The 22,464-nt window shown below is 30.4% G+C and overlaps 4 protein-coding genes across 6 annotated transcripts; 3 read left to right on the top strand and 1 right to left on the bottom strand.

Annotated features, from left to right (window-relative positions):
• Positions 1 to 822: 822 nt before the first annotated feature.
• On the top strand, positions 823 to 5,362 carry LOC148238068 (uncharacterized). Its single transcript, XM_088181290.1, has 9 exons — positions 823 to 945; positions 1,011 to 1,075; positions 1,141 to 1,186; positions 1,254 to 1,339; positions 1,405 to 1,458; positions 3,922 to 3,982; positions 4,147 to 4,212; positions 4,276 to 4,539; positions 5,002 to 5,362. Coding segments are annotated over exons 1-9 (675 nt in total). The 5' UTR covers positions 823 to 914; the 3' UTR covers positions 5,004 to 5,362.
• A 2,214-nt stretch (positions 5,363 to 7,576) lies between these two features.
• On the top strand, positions 7,577 to 12,249 carry Hpd (4-hydroxyphenylpyruvate dioxygenase). Its single transcript, XM_088181280.1, has 10 exons — positions 7,577 to 7,612; positions 9,959 to 10,048; positions 10,267 to 10,371; positions 10,440 to 10,655; positions 10,722 to 10,822; positions 10,985 to 11,089; positions 11,279 to 11,366; positions 11,452 to 11,571; positions 11,674 to 11,913; positions 11,972 to 12,249. The coding sequence occupies exons 1-10, from the start codon at positions 7,610 to 7,612 to the stop codon at positions 12,044 to 12,046; spliced, it is 1,143 nt and encodes a 380-aa protein (XP_088037406.1). The 5' UTR covers positions 7,577 to 7,609; the 3' UTR covers positions 12,047 to 12,249.
• LOC148238066 (uncharacterized) lies at positions 12,078 to 16,064 on the bottom strand. Of its 3 annotated transcripts, none has more exons than XM_088181266.1 (8): positions 15,889 to 16,064; positions 15,738 to 15,822; positions 15,595 to 15,668; positions 14,779 to 15,536; positions 14,611 to 14,714; positions 14,398 to 14,544; positions 14,096 to 14,204; positions 12,078 to 12,429 (listed from the first exon to the last, which is right to left on the bottom strand). In XM_088181266.1, exons 1-8 carry the CDS (start codon positions 16,022 to 16,024, stop codon positions 12,250 to 12,252), a joined length of 1,593 nt encoding a protein of 530 aa, XP_088037392.1. In that variant the 5' UTR covers positions 16,025 to 16,064; the 3' UTR covers positions 12,078 to 12,249. The 3 variants fall into 3 exon arrangements, with proteins under 3 accessions (XP_088037392.1, XP_088037393.1, XP_088037394.1); XM_088181267.1 differs by having other exon boundaries at positions 14,398 to 14,529; XM_088181268.1 differs by having other exon boundaries at positions 14,779 to 15,515.
• Positions 16,065 to 19,163: 3,099 nt separating this feature from the next.
• LOC148238065 (putative serine hydrolase) lies at positions 19,164 to 21,009 on the top strand. Its single transcript, XM_088181286.1, has 2 exons — positions 19,164 to 19,337; positions 19,443 to 21,009. The coding sequence occupies exons 1-2, from the start codon at positions 19,301 to 19,303 to the stop codon at positions 20,336 to 20,338; spliced, it is 933 nt and encodes a 310-aa protein (XP_088037412.1). The 5' UTR covers positions 19,164 to 19,300; the 3' UTR covers positions 20,339 to 21,009.
• The last annotated feature ends 1,455 nt before the right edge of the window (positions 21,010 to 22,464 follow it).

Genomic DNA, 22,464 nt, shown 5'->3' with positions numbered 1-22,464 from the left:
TCTCCAAACCAGAGAATTGAACAATTTGATTTCAAATCATTTTGGAGAAAAATATTATTAGGCAAATTTATTTAATTTGATTTACTTTAAACTGATACTGCTTCAAAGGTTAATTTAAAGAAAAAAATATTTTTTAATTTTAAGCAGATGTAACAGAGAATGTGAGTAGCTTTCTGAAAATGCCCTCAAGTATTAGGGGAACTTTTTTGTATTATACATTTATTTTAAACTAGTACCGTAATATGATGCAAGAAGTTTCAAATTTACGATTATACATTGTTTCAGTTAAACCTGATTTCAGAAAACTATGCGATATAAAACAAACACAATCACACTCATTATATATTAAACTTGAAATTTTTTTGTGTTATTATTTTTATAGCTTATGCACTATGTTTATATTATGAGTTTTAAATATAAATACATATGCGCACTCAGGGACGTCATTTGGTGGGGAGGGGGAGGTTGGAGGTGGGGGTATTTTCTATTAAGAATCTTAAATAGAAAGACGAGACTTGCTATCGTCGATAAGCGTATCTTTTCGATTCATCGGTGTAAAAATACTAAATTTTGGAAAATGTGAAAATATACAAAAAAGGTTGAAAATTATTAGTTTATTATTTTTTATAGAATAGTGATTTTTTAATTTAATTGGAAAATCTACGTCAGAATTTTGTTATTAAAAGTCAAACTCAATTAATACAAAATATTAAATATACAAATTGGTTAAATTTGTGGGATGAGGGGCTAGAGGGGCTAAATATTGTTATTTTTCCCATTTTAATTGCAATTCATTTTATTTTTTCTCAATAAAAAGATGATCAGAAAAGTGTCGACTTAGACCAAAACATGACACTTGACGTTTGTGTGGGATAAGAAGTTGGGCGCAGCTGTCTCAGCGTCAGTTTCCTAGCATGTCGTTTCTACAAGATTTCGTTAAAACTGGTAAAATATATTTAATTGTATTTGTAATATATATAACTTTTGTTAACAAAGCAATCGTGCTATAGAGCCGCCAAATGAATATCCAGACACGAAAAATGCTTCGTCCGCTGAAACGAATGACGCGGCTCAAGTAAGTAAAACAATATACACGTAGATACTTATAAAATCACGCCTTAACATCGATATTTATTGCAGTCTGAAATCGTCAAAACAGATAACAATGGAGCGTCTAATGATATAGGTTAGAAAACTGCCGTTTTTAACAAAATGTAATCAAAACCCATTTTTTATTAATAAAATGATTTCAGACGCAAACCAGGATAAGATTGTACTCAGTACCATTACCAACGACAAAGATGTTTCGACATTTCAACGACCGAATATTTTTATTCGGGTATGATAATTTTACTTTTTCAATTATTAATTTGTGTTTATGCTACAAATATTTTATTTTTTTAGCGAAAACAAAAGAAGAATTCTAGAGTTATAAAATCGAAAAAGATCAAAGTAAAGGTATTTGTAACATCGGTATACATATGTACCAGGTGCGGGCGGTGAGATAATTTCCCTCTCAATCGCTTGCGCGGTAAGTGAGAGATAAGAGCATGCGGTCAGCATGCCCTTATTTATCATTCACTCTCGTTACTTGACACGCGAACGATCGAGAGGGAAAGTATTTCACCGCCCGCCACTGATATGTACATATAAGTAGGTTCAAAAGTATCCGGTCAGATTTACTACTATTTATTTCGTTTATTTTTTCAACACGCATTTTATATCAATATCATGTCATATCTGATGTCCCCGTCGACATGAAAAGTTGCTTTGAACGTGATGCTTGAGGATGTTCACACATTATGTGCACAGCACCTTCAGTAATTTGACGAAAGTATATAACTTTCTACGAGAACACAGCGAGTCACAACCTAAATAAAGCTCTTTATAAAAAAAAGTGCTGAGAATAATAATAATAATAAAGAATAATAACTAAACTCCCTCATGTACAATTATCTCAAATATTTTTTCTGCATTTCTATCTTCTCGCTGGGGTTCCAATTTAAAGATCATGTTCAAAGATTGCTACTGTCTAAACTGTTATAAAGGTCGCTAATCACAGGTGGATTATCACAGTGAAATGCGTTTCTTATAACAAAGAGTATCTTAGAAGACTTGGCACAAATATTATCACTTCCTCTTGAACACAATTCCGGGGGCTTTAATGGAAATCTCACTAACTATTTTCACATAGATAACAAGAACATTTGACAATAAACCAGAAATTCTCAGGTTATCCCTCAAAGACAGCAGTCTGAAATCTATCCCGAAAATATTTTTCTAAACATGTCATTTCTGTAAAATCATATCGAAATATAGTTTTACTGGTAGATATATATTTTTATCAGTGAAAGTATAATTTATTTGGCAGTTGCTAGTAAAATGATATGATTTCAACTTTTCCATATGTAATAATATATACATTTACATACTTATCATTATTTATTTACATGTGATGTGCAAATGTCACAGTGAAGTTATATTTTCACTAATGAAGTCCAAATACATTTTCTCCAGCAGATATATATTTCTACTACGAAAATAGAATTAACTGATAGGCGCTAGTGAAATTATATGCTGCTCTAAAATGTATATTAAACTCAATTTGTTAATTGCGAATCGTGCAGTTACTGTTCAAATCAAAACCTAACTTTATGAAAGTTCTAAAACTAATTATAGTTTTAGAACTTTCATTAGGTCAAGACTAAAATACAAACTAAGCCAACTTATTTTTTTAAAGTAAAATAAGCAGAAGAAGAAATACAGATAGATGTCGCATTTCACATATTGCTCCATAGCTAGAAGCCGTCACAGTGGGAACGCTCGGTAACGAGTGTTCCCACTGTGACGGCTCTGACACGATTTAGCTTCTGAGAAGGGATAATTGTTTTTTTGCGCTCAAAATTTGGTTTCGCTGTGCTTCAACGATTCTCACTTAATATTTAAAAAGTTTTAATATGAACGCTAGATAATTTTAACACGATTTTATTGCTTTTGACGTGGATTCTAAACCCCCTTGAATTTGGCCAAAAAATGCATGTCATTTAATGAAATACTATGAATCTGAATGAAACGGAAATAATAAAAAAATGACCACTAACTGGCCAACTTTTGCCCCCCCCCCCTTCCACCCGCCTTGGAAAAATCTGAAATGACGTTTTATTTATAACAAAATATGTTTTATTTATATTTAAAAACATATTTACATAGAAATTCAATGGCATCCTAAATTTCAATCGTCGGTGGGTTAGAACAGAGCTAATGTGGGTCAAACTATATTTAAGACTGTCGTTTTGACATTTAACTATCTATATAAATGTACCCTTTGGCTTCAAAATACTAAAAATTTTATTAAACGAAAGATAATAAGACAAACAGTAAATCTGATGAATAATCAAAATGCAGATCAAAATGTTGTGCGAATCCGTCCTAGATTTTGTCACCATACTGCATCACTTCATCTGCTAGAATATTATGGATCTGTGGCGATTTACTGATAGTTGCCATAAACATAATGTAAACTTCCGATTATCTCAATAAGACTGAAGTTTTGTTTGTAGAAACACTATCATCAGATTTTACTATTAATTAAGAATACAAAGTAATTGAATTATTTTAAGTACTAATACATACAATGAATAAAAAACATTCAAGACGGATTCTTTTGGAGCTACCAGTACCCCCAATAACACGGTAAATTGAGGACATGCGTAGTTGGGGGACTAGAAAATGCTCATACAATTTTTTGCAATACGTTAGTACAAATCAGGTGCGTGTAGTGAGATATTCTCCTTTTGGTTCGCTCACACATAAAGTAACGGGCACCCAAATAGCATGTCCCCAATTTGCCATGTTATTGGAGGGTCTACTGTATATGTATTTTAAAAATATAGTACCATTATAATTTTTGTTAATTTCTAGCATGGAAATATAAAGTCCAAGACAAAGCATGTTGAACTAATAGACGATTTAATCGATATAGGTAATACAAATATTCAGTAATTCTGACGTATAGAATTAATATCAGACATGTTATATTTAAAAAATTGCCTGATTTTAAAGGAAAGACATGTCTGTATATTGATTTTAGATGCAAAAATTAAAAATGAATCTTATTCCAAGTATAAATATGTGATACTATTTTAGGAATGCAACATTCTAACTCCAATACTATTAATACGGGTATGCAAGTTAAATCTGCACTAAAAATAGGTATATACTTATTGAATATGTTTTTATTAATTAATACTAATAATATGTATATTATTTTTTTAGAAGAATATAACGTTCCAATCAAAAAATCGCCAGTATCAGGGTCAAAGACGCCAAAAAAGGAAGTATACGTGAAGTTTTACAAAGACAGAGAAAAATTTAAATGCAAGCATTGTAACAAATTATTTCTCTACCAAGAGAATCTGAAACAGCATCAACTATTACACCCTAATTGGTGTTTAGTCAAATGTGATACCTGCCAAAAAAAATTTAATAGTAAAAGGAGCCTCATTATCCACATGGAATCTCACATTGAACAATTAAACTGTAAGTATTGCCAGAAATCGTTCATCTTTTGTGGTAGGCTCAAACTGCTTCATTTAACGTAATGAGTATAATAAATTGTTTCTACAACTTTAAAAGTGACGTATGTGATAAAGCATTCAAAAACACACTGAATATTTTGTAGCATTTAGTTGTTCGTGCAAGTTGAGAATAAAAAGTATAAATGCATTTTTTTTACAAATCCTTTCTGTTCAAAGCTCGACTAATGCACCATTTGCTGTTGCATTCAGATTTGCTCAACTTTCGATATAATTTGCAAAAAAATTTAAATGTACAAGCTATACAATAATTATTTATGTAACGGTTTGCTTACATTTACGTAAGGTTTGTCAAAAAAGATTGAAAACCACCTTGTTTTATTTATATCATCAAGTATTATTTTTATTATATTTTCACAACAAATTTAATTCAAAGTAATGTACATTTTTATTTATGTTTTTCCAGAAAAATATCAAATGTACCTAATGAGGATTCAGTGGACCAGTAATGAAAGAAGATTGAATAATAATGTGATGAAAGAAGAGAGTATTAAGACTTAATTAAGTCAATATTTGCTAAGGTTTAATTCAGCTGCTTTTACTCATTGGCGAAGGAATTGCAAATCAAGATGGAATGTAAAATACTAAGAGATTGATAAGGATTGCTATTTGTTATTAGACTATTACTATAACTATAATTTAAAATATTAGGGGCTCTGACGATATATTAACGTAAAATTACTACTATGACACTCGCTCGTAAAACTATGATTTAATACTCTTCAAAAAGTCCCACAGTAAAATCCCACCGAGAAAAATAAAAAAAATACTTTAAATTTAATTAACCCTTTTTGTATTTTATCTTATTTTAAATTTCATCCAGTTCTTTGTCTAAATTACAAGATTATTAAAAGATGAATGTTATAAAAATATATAATATAAATATATTTAATTTTTTTTATATTTCTATGTGGGCTTCTTTTTATGTACAATTATGACTGTGGGATTTTTTCCGATCACTGGCTGATATTTGTAATGAATCATAGATTTTTGATAAATTCTTTAGCGTATAAAATCATGCTTTTTAAACTTCATGACTTGTTTGCACGATTGCAACCAAACATTTATTGATCATTAACTTTATCTCTGTTAGAACCCCCTCCCCCATTAAAGTTTCATATTATGATGTAAAAATTGTACTTAAGAGCTTTGTTCTCATTTTTATATATTCAATGTTTGCATTTAAATGTATACGTGTATTTAAATGTATGTTTGTAAAATTCGTGCTAATGTAAACGAAAAAATTAACCAAAATATATTGAATATGAGAATTATATTAATTATTATTATGAAACATATATAATATTTACTAGCTCTTAAGTTTGTGTTAATGTGAACAATGTTTAATGGAATGTTATTAAGAATTTAATAAAACATGGTTTTAAGCTACAGTAGATTGATTGTAAATCATCTTTTATTTTTTCCTCTCGCTTGATTTTTCATTACCATATATCCATATAATTCCCTTGTATTCGCTAAATAATATAGTTGTAAGACTAAAAATAGTTTTAAGTAAGTTATTATGTAAGTATTTTTTTTCTAAATCAATTTCTGATTATGATAACCTAATTTTTTTTAAATCATAATATTGTCATGGAAAATTATATGATACAACGTAAATATATTATAATTTATATCTATGTCCTCACTATATAAAATTTGTTTATTTATGTCCAATGAAACAATTTGATTATTTTTACACCAGCGATATGAATACTTTTACTTCGAATTTCTAAATTAACATAAGTCAAAAAATAATATCTGTTGGAACTTCGATTTTATTATGGGTTTTTAATGCATATATGATTCCTTCAGTTGGCCCCTTAAAAAATAGATCCATAGCACAAATTAACCCTAATGGTTGGTACCTCTATTGTGCTGCTAAAAAATATGAATGCACTAAAACTATACAGTGAAAAACAGTTGGTTGTTGGTTGTGAATGCAGTGATCTTGACTGAAAAATTTCAATTTAAGATTTAATTATTCCTAACGATTTGCATTCGATTCAGTTTGCCTTCGCGATAACAATAAATGTCATAATCTTACAGTTTTTTAAGTATATAATTCTAACATAATTACCGCGACATAAAACACCATGAAGTCCATAGCCCTATGTAGTTTCAGTGTCAAGAATAACCACGAAGAAGGACCAGTGGAATGCGAATTTGGCGTCGTATGCCTTAGTCAGCGATTAAGATACTTACCTACGAATTTCAATAAAATTTAATATTTACAAACTTTATTTTAAAATAAAATATGTATTGTCATTTTAATTTGGAAATGTTACATGACTGAAGACGAATCGAAACTAACCTGTTAGACACAAAGTGTCCTATCTTGGTTGACTAAATATGTTTCCAAAACAAGATATGACTATTTATACCTACACTAACACGTAACAACTTTTGCACCAACTCAATAAATAGAGAACAGTTTAAAATTTAAATGAGCAATTTATAAAATACTTTGTTCCATAAAACTAATTGTTTATGCATTACAATAACAAGAAATGAGCATTAAAATCTCTCTTTCTGTTAAATAGCATCCATTTTTCTTTACAAAATACTGTATTAATGATAAATTAATGACATATTTGGGAGCTATCGAATTCATTGAAATTTATATGATGATTGTGTCTGTACGTCAGTTTTTTAGTTTTTGGAATATTGGTAAAAAATATGAAAACTCAATCTCGTAATAGAATGATCGTAACGGTTAGCAACAAAGTGTTTCATTTTGTGAAAAATATATTTATGCTAATTTTATCGACGTCGATAGTCAGATATTTTTGTATCTCCAGCAGAGACAGGTTTTCTGCGTGAATAATTATTATAAACGAATAGGAATATGCAAAGATATGCTATATTGGCGGTGGACAGTTTTCTTGACCACCTTGGAGCATGCAAAAGAAGACGAGCCTCCAGTTGTCGCGGTTGTTCGACAAATGTTATAAAAGCTACCGCAATTCACGAGCAACGCTGAGTTCGCGGTTGCAGCTGATCCATCTCCGAAAATGGTCAGTTCATAAAATATTTATCTTTGATAAAATTTTATTTATCTGTGGTGAATTATATTACTGTGATATTGTTTATTATGCTATTTGCATAGCTAGCTTATTTATTTTAACAATATTTTTTTTATTCCTTATCTGCGTTTGCAAGTTGATAAATAATATAATATAAAACATGTGATTTTAAATGATAAATAAAATTATTTCTAATAAATTTTAAATATTTTATGCAAAGTGATAAAAGAGTACTATATATTTATTAATTCAAAATTATATTATTTTATTTACAAGATATTAATAATTTTATTTTACTGAATATATATTAAAAAAAAATTATTTATCGTATGATAAATTACATTTTTTTATGCATAGTCTGAAATTGCATCACGCATTATTATCTAAATGAGGAATTTTCGACTAATTAAAATGGAAGGTACTTTATTTTCTTCCACCAAAAACATTTCATGATCCAGATCCGTTTGTGCCTCCTAGTTGATGTTTAAGGATCGAATAAATACGCAAAAATATCATAAAATTGACAAAAAATAACACAAGCATGATGCACATTTGTTTTTAGATAAGGGGGTAATCAATACCAAAGAATGAATCTTTCCGTCGTTTCGTGTGGAAGCGTCTTTTCACAAATAATTTTGTTAAACTTAGAAATGATCCTCAATAAACGCCATTCGTAAATAATCATTATTCATAAAGATAGTCTGCCGGCCCAGCTGAGTATATAAAAAGTATCTGCAAGAAGGTCTTGTATGATAGAGCTCTAAACACACTGATAGTGAGATTCCAAAAAATACAGTCAAGTGTATACATATACAAAGAGGGGTGTAGATTATGAAGAACAGTTTACGCGCACAATAATAATAGAAACAAAAATATAAAAGAAATATTACAAAAAACTATAGTTATAAATGTATGTATATTAAATAGAACTTGAGCTCGAGATCTTTTTGTGCACCACCTCCGTCTTAGTGACCGTGGTGGTGATATTATTGATTTTAAAAATATTTTTACCCAAATAATGTAAATATAGGTTTCCTTAAAACAGCATAAAAGATAATATTTTAATCGGATTGGAACTCATTAGACGAATAACAATGGTTTTAAATTATAAATTAAATTTTATTATTTCTATTAAAGACAAATTCATAACAATGATATAGTCCAAATTTCGTCTAGAAATCACAATAAAATACTTTCAATTGATACCTTATGAAATATGTATTTAGCAAAATCATTATAATTATTAATAATACAAAAATCTGCAAAGCAAAATAGTTTCATATGTACAAATAAAATAAAAATCTTAAATATTTTATATATATATGTTTATAATCGGATACTCGTTGCATTTTTTTATGGGCCCCGAACCTATGTACTAAAGGTAACTCTAAGTTACTTCAGTAATTTTATGATAATGCAGAACATCATGGACGATGTGGTTTGTTGATCTATGACTTGTTGATTTCCTTATTCGTTTCTCAATTCGACTGACCTTGTGACCGACAGAGAGACTTTTACGTAGCTCACGACACTTTGTAACTATCTGTACCCCATTTGCGTTAACACAGTCAGTTCAAGGGCTATCCATTTCATTATTGTTCATAATTGAGAAATCTTAGGTTTACGCCTCTACTATTAGCTCTAAAGCACACGGGATGGATATACGTTCAATATACTTATCATTACTCCTGAATAAAAAAGTAGAAATTAAAATCATTACTAATTTTTGTATATTTATCAATTAATCGAAGTAATGATAAGTATATCGAACGTATATCCGTATCATATGCTTTAGAGCTAATAGTAGGGGCGTAAACCCAAACTTGCCATCTCTTTCTTAATTATGAATAATGATAAAATGGATAGCTCTCATTTATCAATGAATTTTAATGGGTGATACTCCTTTGCTACTAAAAAAAGGAATTATAGAGCACTGCTCCACTTTGGTTCAGCGGCCATTTTAAGATACTATTGTCCCTTCGTGTTGTATGCCTAATTTGTACTGCTACTTGTCGGCCGCTAATCATTACTGCCAATGAAGGGCAATAGGGTGGTGTTTTAAATTTATGTTACACTTTTAAGGTTTTTATTTAAGCACTTTTGATATAAATATAATGAAAATGGTTAAATAGCCCACATATACTGTAAATCACAAACAACTTGTTTACTTGATAATTTTTCTGACATTCATTCATAAACAACTTAAATAGTATTCCGATTTAAATTATAAGAATAACTTAATTAAATTTACATAATAGATTATTCATGTAAATACATTTTATAAATAATCATATGAAAAATAAAATAAATATGAACACAATGGTTTATTATTTTTAGACTACTTACACGGACAAGGGTCCCGAACCGACCAGCGGCAAGTTTCTCAGCTTCGACCATGTCACTTTTTGGGTCTCGAATGCAAAGCAGGTAAATCATAAACAATACTGTTTACGATAAAGCATTGAAACTAATAATTCTGTTTACTCATTCTAAATTCCTTAAAACCAGTTCATTAATACTTGGTTGTCTAATGTATTATAATATGTAAATATGGTTTATATCTGCAGTAAACATGTTTATTCTACACTATTTTTATTACCCTTTTACATTTAAATATTAATAAGTGTTATTATTATTATTTTTAGGCAGCCAGCTATTACGTGACCAGACTGGGATTCCAGCCTTTGGCTTACCGAGGACTCGAAACAGGATCTAGAGATACTGTGACTCATGTTGTTCGACAAGATAAAGTATGTATCTAATTATATAATGCAGATTTCTAAAGACATTCTTAATTTTTTATTACCCCTTCAATCAGATTGTATTTTTATTTACATCGTCTTATGAAAGCGAAAGCAATGAAATAACCGAAAGCATAACAATACACGGAGACGCTGTTAAAGATGTGGCTTTTGAAGTAGAAGATTTGGATCATATTGTTGAGCATGCGAAAGAGAGAGGTGCTGTTGTAATTAAAGAGATTTGGGAAGAGTCGGACGAATACGGAGTTGTCCGGATGGCAGTCATCAAAACTGTAATACAGTTAATTATATTATGGTATTGAAACATGGATGTATTGTAATGTAATTGATAATTTTAGTATGGCAAAAATACGCACACACTGGTGGATAGATCAAAGTATAGTGGGACATTCATGCCAGGATATATGCGAGCTACGCCTGATCCTTTGGTTGATATTCTGTAAGTTGTAGATATTTTTTTGTACATATATTTAATATTGTCTACGTATGTATAAATTAATACTCTTATGAAATTGTTCATTTATATAATTTATTATTTAATAAGGATGTTAATGCATCTAAATAATATCCAATTGTTCTATCAACCATTATCTTGTTTTAGGCCAATTGGAAAACTGAATTTCATAGATCACATTGTAAGCAACATGCCGGAAGGAGAAATGGAAGAATCGGCAATGTGGTACGAAAAAATGCTCCAGTTTCATAGGTATGTGAATCATTTATGGCATAAATAAATTATTAATAAATAGCTTTCGCACCTGGTTTTACTCTAAGTTGTACCTTATTCTACAACACTTGACCAAAATAGGAGATAAGTGTTTGTTTTCCAGTTAGTTTAGAAACAGACTTACTGATATATCCTAAATTAATGTCATATTGCTTATTAATTTTTAAGATTTTGGTCTGTAGACGACAGTCAAGTGTTCACTGAATATTCTGCCCTGAAGTCGATTGTGATGAGCAACTGGGAAGAAAACGTTAAAGTGAGTATTTATAGACAATCTGAATATGAATTTATATTGTGAAATTTGTATTATTTATTACAACTTACATTGAAATGTATATTAGTTGCCGATCAATGAGCCCGCTAAAGGAAAAAAGAAGAGTCAAATTCAAGAGTATGTTGATTATCATGGAGGACCAGGAGTTCAACACATTGCTCTGAATACAAAGAACATTATTGAATCGGTACATATTGTTGACCGATCGGAATTGTAATTCCGATCTTAAAAACTTTATTTAATAAGCAGTGACTGTACAATTATTATTCAATTTTTCTGAACATTTTAGGTCATGAACTTGAAAGCTAGAGGACTCGAATTCCTCAGTATTCCAAGCACATATTATGATATTTTGAAGAGTAAATTGAAAGACAGTCCAGTTAATGTTATAGAAGATTTGGCCGTTCTAGAACAGTTGAACATTTTGATCGATTTTGATGATCAAGGATATCTTCTACAGATATTTACGAAGAATATGCAAGATAAGCCGACATTATTTGTGGAAGTTATTCAACGAAATAACCATAATGTATGTTTTATAACTTTATACATTTTTATGTGATTTTTAATTAAAATTTTATATTTAGGGTTTTGGTGCTGGAAATTTCAAGTCACTGTTTGAAGCAATCGAAGCTGATCAAGGAAAGAGAGGAAATCTTTAATCGCTTTAGCTATAATAATAAGAAAATTGTGTTACAAATATTATACGTCATATATTATAGAATAATAAACACATTTTAACAATTTAAATGGTATATACACACATTAAGTAAATTGATAAATTTGCATAGTACTTAATGTCATAACAAAAATATATTTTATCTACAATAAAACTATAAAATATATACATAGAGATCATGAAAAATCAGCTTTTATTATTTGCACGATTTAATGCTTCTGTATCTTCAATTGGTGGCATGTTCATGTCCCAAAATCCAGGCGGTGTGTTCTGGCGCTCTGGATTGAACTTTCCTCTGTGCTTTGAGCATTGGTTGATCTTTTTCTTGATCATCTCACTATTTCCTTTGAAGGCAACTTCATAAAACTAGAATGATAAAATGATACTTATTCAGAAAATATTAAGTGGTTTAAAAATAATAATTAAAATTAGATTCTTTCAAAATATAACGACCTATAACTCTGAATTCACCTATATACATATGTTCATAGTGAAAAATAGAAACGACAGATTGGAATAGAATAGAAAATATCTAGATTGAGACATATATGTAAAAAAATTAAGGAATAACGTACATATTTGTGATTTTCCTGTAAATTTATTCTGAAGTATAAGAAAAGAAAGAAGACGTAAATGATGACCATGACGGACTTTCGAAAACTATTAAACATTAATTACCACTAAGTATAAGTGAAATAATAGGCATTGATTTGCTCAAAAAATATTTATTATTTTTAAAGATTTTTGGTGAGCACAAAGGTTTCGTTTATAAAGTAGCACCCGGAAACAAATTAATACTACACTAGAGAAGGCATACTACATTAGAGAGACAATATGGCTTAATTGGTCTAAATAATTGTTTTCCATTCCTCCAAGTTTATATGAAACAACATATGCAAGGGTTGACACTTGCTGAGTTTATTAGACAGCCTGATCCACCGACTTGTTTCAAAATTGTGACTAATAAAAAAATTGGAAAATTTGTACCTCAGTAAAAAAATATTTAAAAATATAATGACCTACAACTTTGAATTCATCTATATATGTTTATAGTGAAAAGAAAAAGCGACAGATTCGAATAGAATAAAAAAGCTCTAGATCTAGACATATATGACGAAAATCTAAACAGCAGCATACATATCTGCGATTTGAAGATTTTCCTGTATATTTACTGGAAAGTGTAAGAAAAAAAAGACATAAACAATGACCATTACAGACTTTCGAAAACCATTAAACGTTAATTATCACTTAGTATTAGTGAAACAATGGGCATGTTTTGCTCAAAAAATTTATTATTTTTAAAGACTTGGTGGCCACAAAGGTTTCGTTTATAAAGGGCCACCCGGCAAACAAATTCATACTTCATGAGAGAGGCGGAGTTTGACAATATGAGGTAATTGGTCTAAGTATTTTTTTCTATTCCTCCAAGTTTATGTGAGACAACAAATAAGAGTTGACATTTACTGAGTTTGTCAGCTAGTCTGATTCGTCATCTTGTTTCGAAATTGTGACTAATATAAAAATTGAAAAATTTGTAGCTAAAAAAAGTAAAATCTAAGAATCACCTGAATCTACAGGAAGACCTGAGTGATGGTTTTGTCTCTGTTGAATTTATTAAGAACCAAAACTATCTTCGCCCTTCCCAAGCAATAGCCACGCTGATTCATTACAAAGATCAATAGTCCCGATACAAATTAATGTGCATCTAAAACGGCCGAACTTACCCCTAATTAAAAAAAAGATCAACGCCGGATATTGATGACGATATGGTGACTCACCATTTAAGCAAGCTTGATATTGCAAAATTTCAGATTAACTTAATATTGAACGAAATCCGTGCGTTTCAATGGGCGAAAAAATCTAATTAAATATGTATTAGACAAAGACAAAAATTCCAGTTCGACCCCTAGATCATCCGCATTGGTAACTAGGAGATATGTTAGACTCCTCCCTTACTCAATATTCGATACTACTTTGTACGTTTTATTTGAAAAAAGGTATGCAATCAATTTTTATTTTGGCTAAACCTTACTTCGGCACATTTAGTACAGCTCCATCCTGAGACTTTTTTCTTATCATCTTTCTTCCGTATTGGATCTTCTCTGTACAACAATTCTCTTTTAGGCTTAACCTCTATTGGTCTGAAAGAAAGATTAATTTTAAATCTGAGAAACATGTGATAATCGACTATGAAGCAATATATATTATACGGCTTATCAATAAACAAGCGCATATTTGCTTATCGTAAATAGAAAGCATAATATTATACATATCGAGTGAAACGATGATATTATTCCAAATAATGTGAATTACGTAATATTTTATCATACTTACGAGGTTTTTGAAGATTTTTTCATATGCATTTTTTTAAGATCTTCTAAAGCCGTATCAGCTTTTTCTTCTTCAGCCTCAATATTTGGTTGAATATACAAAGTAGCATCATCATCTTCAGATTTATTTGCATGACTGTCATCATTGATTCTAAAAAAAATTGGAATACTCTCAAATAAATAGGAATTATTACATAAATCATAAAAAAATACAAACCTAACTTTTGCAAGATTGTACTTTTTCAAAGGATTTAATTTCAAGCAAGACGGGCTTTCGATAATTTCATCGACGTCTTCGTTTAATCCAGCGTCATATTGTGTCTATACATCAAATAAATATTCAATAATTAATAAAATAATTTATTAAGAAATTTCATACTCTTACTTGCAATTCTTCTTTCTCTTTTTTTATAACATTTTCATTGTTTTCATCTAAAGCGTTTCTTAACCCGCCGCCAAACTTTTTAGTTTGCGAAATATTGAGAGAAAGTTTTGGCCTAGGTTTTGTGAATGTTAAACGACCTTGTTTTAAATTTTTATCTCTGGTACTCTTAGTATGACTTTGCAACAAACCAATAGAACAGTCTGTTGAAGAATCGTTTGTTTTTACTACGATTTTATTTTTAGCATCATGTCGGACATTTTCGTTGGCCGAATCGTTCAAAATAGACTGATTGGATTCCTCAAATATACTTTCGTCATCTTCAATCAAGCCAGATATATTTTCACTCTTAAATTTGTTTGTTAAGTTCTTCATAGGAGTAGGTCTATTCGCATTATCGTGCAGTGACTTTTTACTGCTCCTGCCTTTTTTTAATATTGGACTTAATTGATCTTCAATATCATCTGAAGAATCCAAGGATTTTTTTCGTGCTTTTTTAATCACTCTCTTTTGTGGCGTTTGGGGATCTTGCAAATTAGATTTTTCTACGTTTTCTTCGTCACGCTGGTCGTTAGATTTCATTTTTCGTTTTGCTTCGGAATACTTTTCAGCTGAATCAATATTAACGGGCGACCGATTTAAATCATCTTCCATTTGAGTAAACATAGGAGCATTTGTAACAACTTTCTCGAATGGAAAATTTTTATTTTTATCTTCATTTTTGCTAGATGCATCCGAACCTAATTGTTCCAAAAGGTTTGCTAAAATTATATTATTTATAAATATACCGAATATTAATAAACATATAAAGTTAATTACTTATGGTTTTTAATTTAGATTTTTGCTCTTCAAATTTAAGTTCTAATGCAGTACAATTCTGGCAGTTAACAGACCTAAAATACATTTTATACACACAAATATACATAAGTTATAAGTTAATAAGCTAAATTAACTTGAAATACTTTTTTGTGTTTCTGATCAAATCCAAATACATCTTTTCACTTTTGTCGCGTTCCAGAGTTAAGCGGTGATACGCTCTGGTGATGCCTGAAATTAAAATTAGCACATTAGCTCATGAAATATATTTTTATACCAACTTTTGTGAATCACTACCGTTGAATTCGTAAATAAACTTGGAAATATATTTAGCACAGTTGATCATGTGTTTCTCATTACAGTTTTCTATAATATCCCAATTGAACAGAATAGAATGTGAAGCCTTTTCGGAACAATCTTTCGGAGATGACATAGTTCTAGCACTGACTAATGACACATGGCGCGAATACTATGTTTATAATATACTTCATAAAAGGTTCAATTGGCCATAACACCAAAAAAATACGCCATTTCAATTTAATGTACATAAATTATTTCGTATTGAAAAATATACAGAATAATGATATAAATAAAAATAATATATTAAAAATTAAATAGCAAAACTTTAAAAAAATATTAAATGTTATATATGCTTTTTTTAATTAATTGTGACTTGACAGGTTTCCCCAATTTGTCACGTCAGGTTTTACTCACAATTGAAACATTTCATAGATATATGTACATACATATACATATGCTTAGGGACAGCTCGTCTTTAGGGGCCACGGGAGTCGAAATAATTTAGATTAAAAAGCTTTAATTATACAATTGTAAGTATCTATTTTTAAATTGACAACCCAAAAATTTTACGTGAGTACATTGGTGATCAGTGTGGTGCGGTATATGTTATCTTTGTCCCCAAAACTCAGTGCGTTTTTTGGTGCGTGTGTGTCTTACTAAGATACGAGAGCTGGGCTGACTAACGCAGACCCATTCGCATACAGTTCCATATTTTTATTGCAATATTCCTAGATACTATCGGAGGCGGTCGGTGAAGCGTCGTGACTCAGTCGCACGATCGCAAAACACCGTACCATCGAGACACAACACTTCACCGGCCGCCTTTAAATACTATTAAACGCTTTCATACTTATTTACGGTGTTTGCCTTTAAATTAATAATTATAGTTAAATTTTTAGGCAAATAGTAAAAAAATATTAAATATATTTAAATAAATTTTAGCACGTTTTATCGTTTAATAAAAAAAATTGTATCGATATTGTATAATGCGATTTAGTATGAGCTTAGAGACTAACCGCGGAAAGTTCTATTTTATAACACAGGCGCAATGGTTATCTTGGGGCCAGCTTCTTTCGGCACAGTATTGTATCTTTTTATGTACAAGCGCGCAGTTCTTTGATTATCTTATTGCTTTAAATTATTGCTGTGTATTTGTTTAGTTGTTATTTTTTGTAATTAATTATTACTACATCCATAAACAATACATTTTAAGAGAGCTTGTTGACAGTCGGCTGTAATGCTAATGGCTTACCTTATTGCACAGAATACTGTTAGTAGATAAATTATTTTAATGACTAAAAATTCTTAATATTCGATGTTTTATCCTAAACTTCAGCGTATAGGGCGCACTATATCTTTAAATTAAACCTTCCAAGTTAAAACTTGTCTCTTTAATAAGCTAAGCAACCGAAAATTAAATTATATATGCTAAATAATAATTTTATATAACCTTGACTGACAAAATCATCGAATTAGTAATATACGGATACACGCGTATATTTCATGAATAATGATTTATCGCTGTTCATAAAAACAGCGAAAATTAATAAAAAATAAGTTTTTCTCGTTTTTTAATATATATTTAAATTTATTGTAATGTTAAATGGGCTGCTGGATGTGTTACTAAGCATATTTATATTCAATTTTTACAACTATTGTAATTTATAAAAATCGTTATTTGACAAAATTTATCACTTGTATTGTTCAGGTTAAAATAATTTAACAATAGCAATACAAAGATTGTTTTTTGTAGACGACACGTTTTCTCAGTTAACGTAATTGAGTGCAATTGAAATAAGCAATTTAATATTCCAATGTAACAACCAATTGCTGCTAAAAATAAGCCCCAGGCTCACAAAATGTCTCGTGTGTATTTCCCTCACACGTTTATATGTAAATGAATACATGCCTAAATGCATAATGAAATTTGGTAAAAAATAATACAACGTTTCTTTCTCAAAAATAATTTTAAATAAAATTTCTCGTTAAAATTTTTAAAAACGTTATAGCAATAAGTTTTATAAAAAATGAATGAAGTAGATAGTTTAAAACGAAAATTGATTTTAAAAAAATGATAATGAATAAAATGTTAAAAAATTAATTCTGCCAAAATATGTTATTTTGCTGGATGAATGGTGGCAATTAGACACAGATTGAGTCGCTGTATTTTATTAAAAGTTTGCAATTCATAAGTATAAATATTATCTATAGTATGTTTATAAATGTTTTCAATATCATAATACGTCAATAATGCTCAGGGATTTCATTTAGGGGGAGGGGAGGGGGAGAGGGGGGGGGGGAGGGGGGGGGGAACAATTTTCATTAAGTCAAGCCAAAAATACAAACTAACCCAGCTCAACTCTCAGGGGAAAATAAGCGGAAGAAGAAATACAGATAGATGTTGCATTTTGCATATTGCTCCATAGTTTTTCTGCACTTGGATATTACACTATGTTTTAAAAATATGATAGCTGTCATACTGCTTTAATAATGTTGGTTAAAGTATATTCAAACTGAATTTTGGGCAAGAATAGGGTATAAAGACAATTATCACTTCTCAGAAGTAAAATAATAGTTATGCTCGGTAACGAGCGTTCCCACTGTGACAGCGACGGCACGATTTTATTGCTTTTGCCGTGGATATTTGACTTCTGAGAAGGGATAATTGTTTTTGAGCTTATCTATTGGTCAAAATTCTGTTTAGACGTGCTTCATTCGATTCTTACTTAATGTTAGTCTTGATTTTGTTAAATAAAATCTTAATATAAATACTAGATAAGCGAGCGTTCCCACTGCGACGGTGATGGCACGATTTTATTGCTTCTGACGTGAACTTTTCCTTCTGAGAAGGTCTAATTAACACCCAACCCCCTGAAAAAAGTGAAATGACGTCTCTGATTGTGCTTCGCATTTTTGTGATTGTAGCTGAAGGAGAAAGACCGTAGTGTTCTGAAAAGAAATACAAACTTTTACAAACAAAAAATAGGCAATTGCTCGTATTTTAGGTTATTCTGGAATAATCAATGAATTTACAAGTGTTAAATGCAAAATGTTTCTATTTGATATATTTTTAAATAAATAAATATTAAATACAACTGAGCCTATAATTTAAAATTTTAAAGGGTATCAAAAATATCAGAAGCTCCTGTAAAGTTTTGTTTTGTTGTCTTATTGTAAAATTATATTTACAAATAATCAAACGGTAATTGATTGAATAATTAAATACATTTTAATATGACATTTATATGAGTGTGATTTTCATTAATGGCAGCACTATTTACATCCGTCATTTTTGTTAAAACCAATGAGGTTCGAGTGTTTCGCAGAACTCTCCAAGGCGCATTAGTCTGCGTTAAGAAACGCTCATTGACGCATTTATTAACCGTTTAGTCTTGTACCAAAAGCCAAGATGAACGAAAAGACTAACGGTTTATTCTCTTCCACAGGTATTTAACCTTTAACTACTTTGTGTGTTTAACCTTGCACGTAACTAATTAACACCCAAAGTCGATTGTTCTAAAAATGTAATCAATAAAATGATTGCGTCACAGATAACGGCGACACTAGGGAACCGGCCGAGTTGGAAATTCCCGTACCTTGGGGCCATGTCAGCGCCAAGTGGTGGGGCCCCAGAGACAAGCAGCCGATCCTCGCCCTTCACGGATGGCAAGACAACGCCGGCACATGGGACTCTTTGATTCCGCTATTACCGTTCGATATCGCCGTTTTAGCGATAGATTTACCCGGACACGGATTTTCTTCGCCGATCCCGGAAGGAATGCCTTATTATCTATTCTGGGATGGCGTCGTTCTGCTCCGGAGGATAGTTAAATTTTATAACTGGAAGAATATAACGCTTATGGGCCACTCTTTGGGTGGCGCGATTAGCTTTTTATATGCAGCGACATTCCCCGACGAGGTCGATAGGTACATTAGTCTAGATATAGCCAGTCCTTCGGTGAGGGATATTAAAAAAATCGCTTTGAACACCGGAAACGCCGTAGATACGTTTCTGAAGTACGAAAATTTAGGCAACAATAAAGTCCCGTGTTATGGCTATAACGAGATGTTGGAAATTGCCATGTCCGGTTACGGCGGTTCCATCACGCCCGAGGCGTGTAAGATACTTTTGAAGCGCGGGATGAAACTCGCTCCGAATAAATCTGATTATATTTTCACTAGAGACATTCGGTTGAAGGTCGCTCGTTTGGGTATGTTCAGTATCGATCATGTTTTAGAGTATGCCTCGAATATTACTTGTAAAGTCTTGAATATTAAAGCCGATCCCGGAATGGTATGGGAGAATCCTTCTTATTACAACATGGTCTTAGATAGGTTGAGAGAAAAGGTCGAATTGTCATATCATGAAGTGGAAGGCACTCATCACGTGCACTTAAACGAGCCTGAAAAGGTCGCCAGTATCATAACTGGCTTTTTAAAAGGATAATAATTGAGCAATTTTATACGAAAACCTCAAGGCAAGAACATTTAAACTGACATAATTTAAGTTTTGGTATATTTAAATATTTATAGATTGACCTGTATAATTTATAACAATGTTGACGATATGTATTTTTACATAATGTTTTTTGTTTAATATTAGATAAACAATTATTAAACAAATTCTTATTTTTAAGATCCATGCTTCTCAATGTTTTTGATTGGAATCTTTGGATTTAAAGCTTGGTATATTCCTCTTGAAGATGCTGAATGGAAGTCTGAGGTTGAAAAAGTCCTCGGACCAAATTAGTAGTCCAAGCATTGAGAGGTATTTTGATCGAGTGTGTCAGGTCCGGCTTAGGGTACCGTGCTATTTATATGGTTATGTAGGCCTGCCGTGCCCCTATCACTTAAGTTAGTAGGGATCAGATTTTCAATAAAACCAGCAAAATATATTTATAGCAAGAATTATTCTTGTCGTAAATTATATATTTGATAGAAAACAAAATTTATTCTAATAGATACTATAATTCATTTTTGACCAAAATATCAGTTCTTGCCTTGAGAACTACATGCAGTAGACAATTATTTTAAAATTTTAAGATAGATTCAACCTTGCTAGATGTCACATACAGATAAAAATGTATCTTTCGAAAACCAGTTTCCTTTTACAACCCTATAAAAAATAGTCCCGAGTTTCGACGAGACATATAATTGGTTTATTCTACCTGTCGGTGATGATTAGCAAGGTTGAAAATCATGTATCTTTTGATACACACAATCGCTATATGCTAAAAAAATGTAGATCAAATATTTGTGGCCTTGCGAGTTCAATACACGCAGATATTGACTTTCATGCAAATTGTTAATATAAAACGTAACACTTTTTTTTTTAATAATATGACGGTGCAAAGTACCCAATATCGATAAGATATCCTTATCGGCTGTGGGACATAATGAGTAACGTAATAAATTTGTATAAATATCAAAGACCTGCACTTTTGTTTCTGTGTACGCTAGGTAGATAATAGACAAACTATAGGTTGTAATTATTGTATATCATGTAGTAACAAAACTTACGAACATTACACTATCTAGTAATTTAGAACTCAAACCAAATTATGTGATTTAAAAGTGATAAGTTATTTATTTATTATTTATTTGTGTCGTTTATTTATGAACAAGATTCCATGGTTTGAAAGGATTCGTTTTAGTTTATTTTATAATACCGAGAAGTAGACTTTTTCCTTAAAGGATTACGTAACTGCAATTATTACAGTTTATGTGCAACGAGGCTATTGTTTCTTTGACAGAAAAGGTTATATATTCCTACATATTTCATGAAACGAAAATAAAAAGTATATAGGAGAAATGTTACAGCTATTTATGGAATATTCCAATGCTATATGCAATAATTTTTGTATATGTACTACATACTAAATTAAAGCAATGGTAAATATTCAAAAGAAATGAACAAATTGTGTTATGAGTCACTTCTTTCCATGGCACCTTCATTTGAGTATTATGTTTACAAAATTAAATATACCTCAAAGCTTCATTCCTATTTCAAACTCCTATTATTTATATTATATAATGATATAAATTTGTTCATTTCATACATGTTTATTGAAAGTTTTTCAATAAAATATTTGTACACCCGATCAAATCTTTATAATGAAAAAGCAGGTGATGGTTTTGTATGTACTTTAAATACGTAGTAACAAACGTGAAATTTGATTTGGTGCTAGATTTTAGTGTGTTTTTTAGTTTAATTATATAATATATTTATATATTATTAGTGTTGAACGCTTAGTATGTCAAATAATTCAGTATTGTATAATAAATGATTAAATCATGCTTAAAGCCACGTTTTTGCTTATAATAAAATCGGTGTCCCAAAGCAAAGTAACTGATTATTTTAAATTCACTTTTGCTTCAACATTCTAAAAAGCAATGTAAAAAATATCAGTTAAAATTGATTCGTTTTGCTTTGTGACAGCCAAAGTTTAGTATGCTATTTGAATATATTTTTGTAACACAATGTGTGATTTATTTGTAATAAATTATTTTTGTAACACGTATACTGTATATTTATTATCCAAATATCCTTTCAATATAAATTAAACGAATCTT

Source organism: Plectrocnemia conspersa, unplaced genomic scaffold (genome assembly GCF_051122295.1).
Source record: "Plectrocnemia conspersa isolate PC_06_02 unplaced genomic scaffold, ASM5112229v1 ptg000002l, whole genome shotgun sequence".
NCBI lineage: Eukaryota > Metazoa > Arthropoda > Insecta > Trichoptera > Polycentropodidae > Plectrocnemia > Plectrocnemia conspersa.
This window is presented reverse-complemented; position numbering and strand designations above follow the sequence as displayed.

Coding starts and splice junctions, on each gene's coding strand:
- LOC148238068 (XM_088181290.1), top strand. CDS start 915: ATGTCGTTTCTACAAGATTTCGTTAAAACTG. Junction 1,340..1,404: donor GACCGAATATTTTTATTCGG/GTATGATAATTT, acceptor TTATTTTTTTAG/CGAAAACAAAAGAAGAATTC. Junction 4,213..4,275: donor TAAATCTGCACTAAAAATAG/GTATATACTTAT, acceptor TTATTTTTTTAG/AAGAATATAACGTTCCAATC.
- LOC148238065 (XM_088181286.1), top strand. CDS start 19,301: ATGAACGAAAAGACTAACGGTTTATTCTCTTCCACAG. Junction 19,338..19,442: donor CGGTTTATTCTCTTCCACAG/GTATTTAACCTT, acceptor ATTGCGTCACAG/ATAACGGCGACACTAGGGAA.
- LOC148238066 (XM_088181266.1), bottom strand. CDS start 16,024: ATGTCATCTCCGAAAGATTGTTCCGAAAAGGCTTCACATTCTATTCTG. Junction 15,669..15,737: donor TTGATCAGAAACACAAAAAA/GTATTTCAAGTT, acceptor AATGTATTTTAG/GTCTGTTAACTGCCAGAATT. Junction 14,205..14,397: donor AAAAAATCTTCAAAAACCTC/GTAAGTATGATA, acceptor TCTTTCTTTCAG/ACCAATAGAGGTTAAGCCTA.
- Hpd (XM_088181280.1), top strand. Junction 11,367..11,451: donor ACTGGGAAGAAAACGTTAAA/GTGAGTATTTAT, acceptor AATGTATATTAG/TTGCCGATCAATGAGCCCGC. Junction 11,914..11,971: donor TTCAACGAAATAACCATAAT/GTATGTTTTATA, acceptor TTTTATATTTAG/GGTTTTGGTGCTGGAAATTT.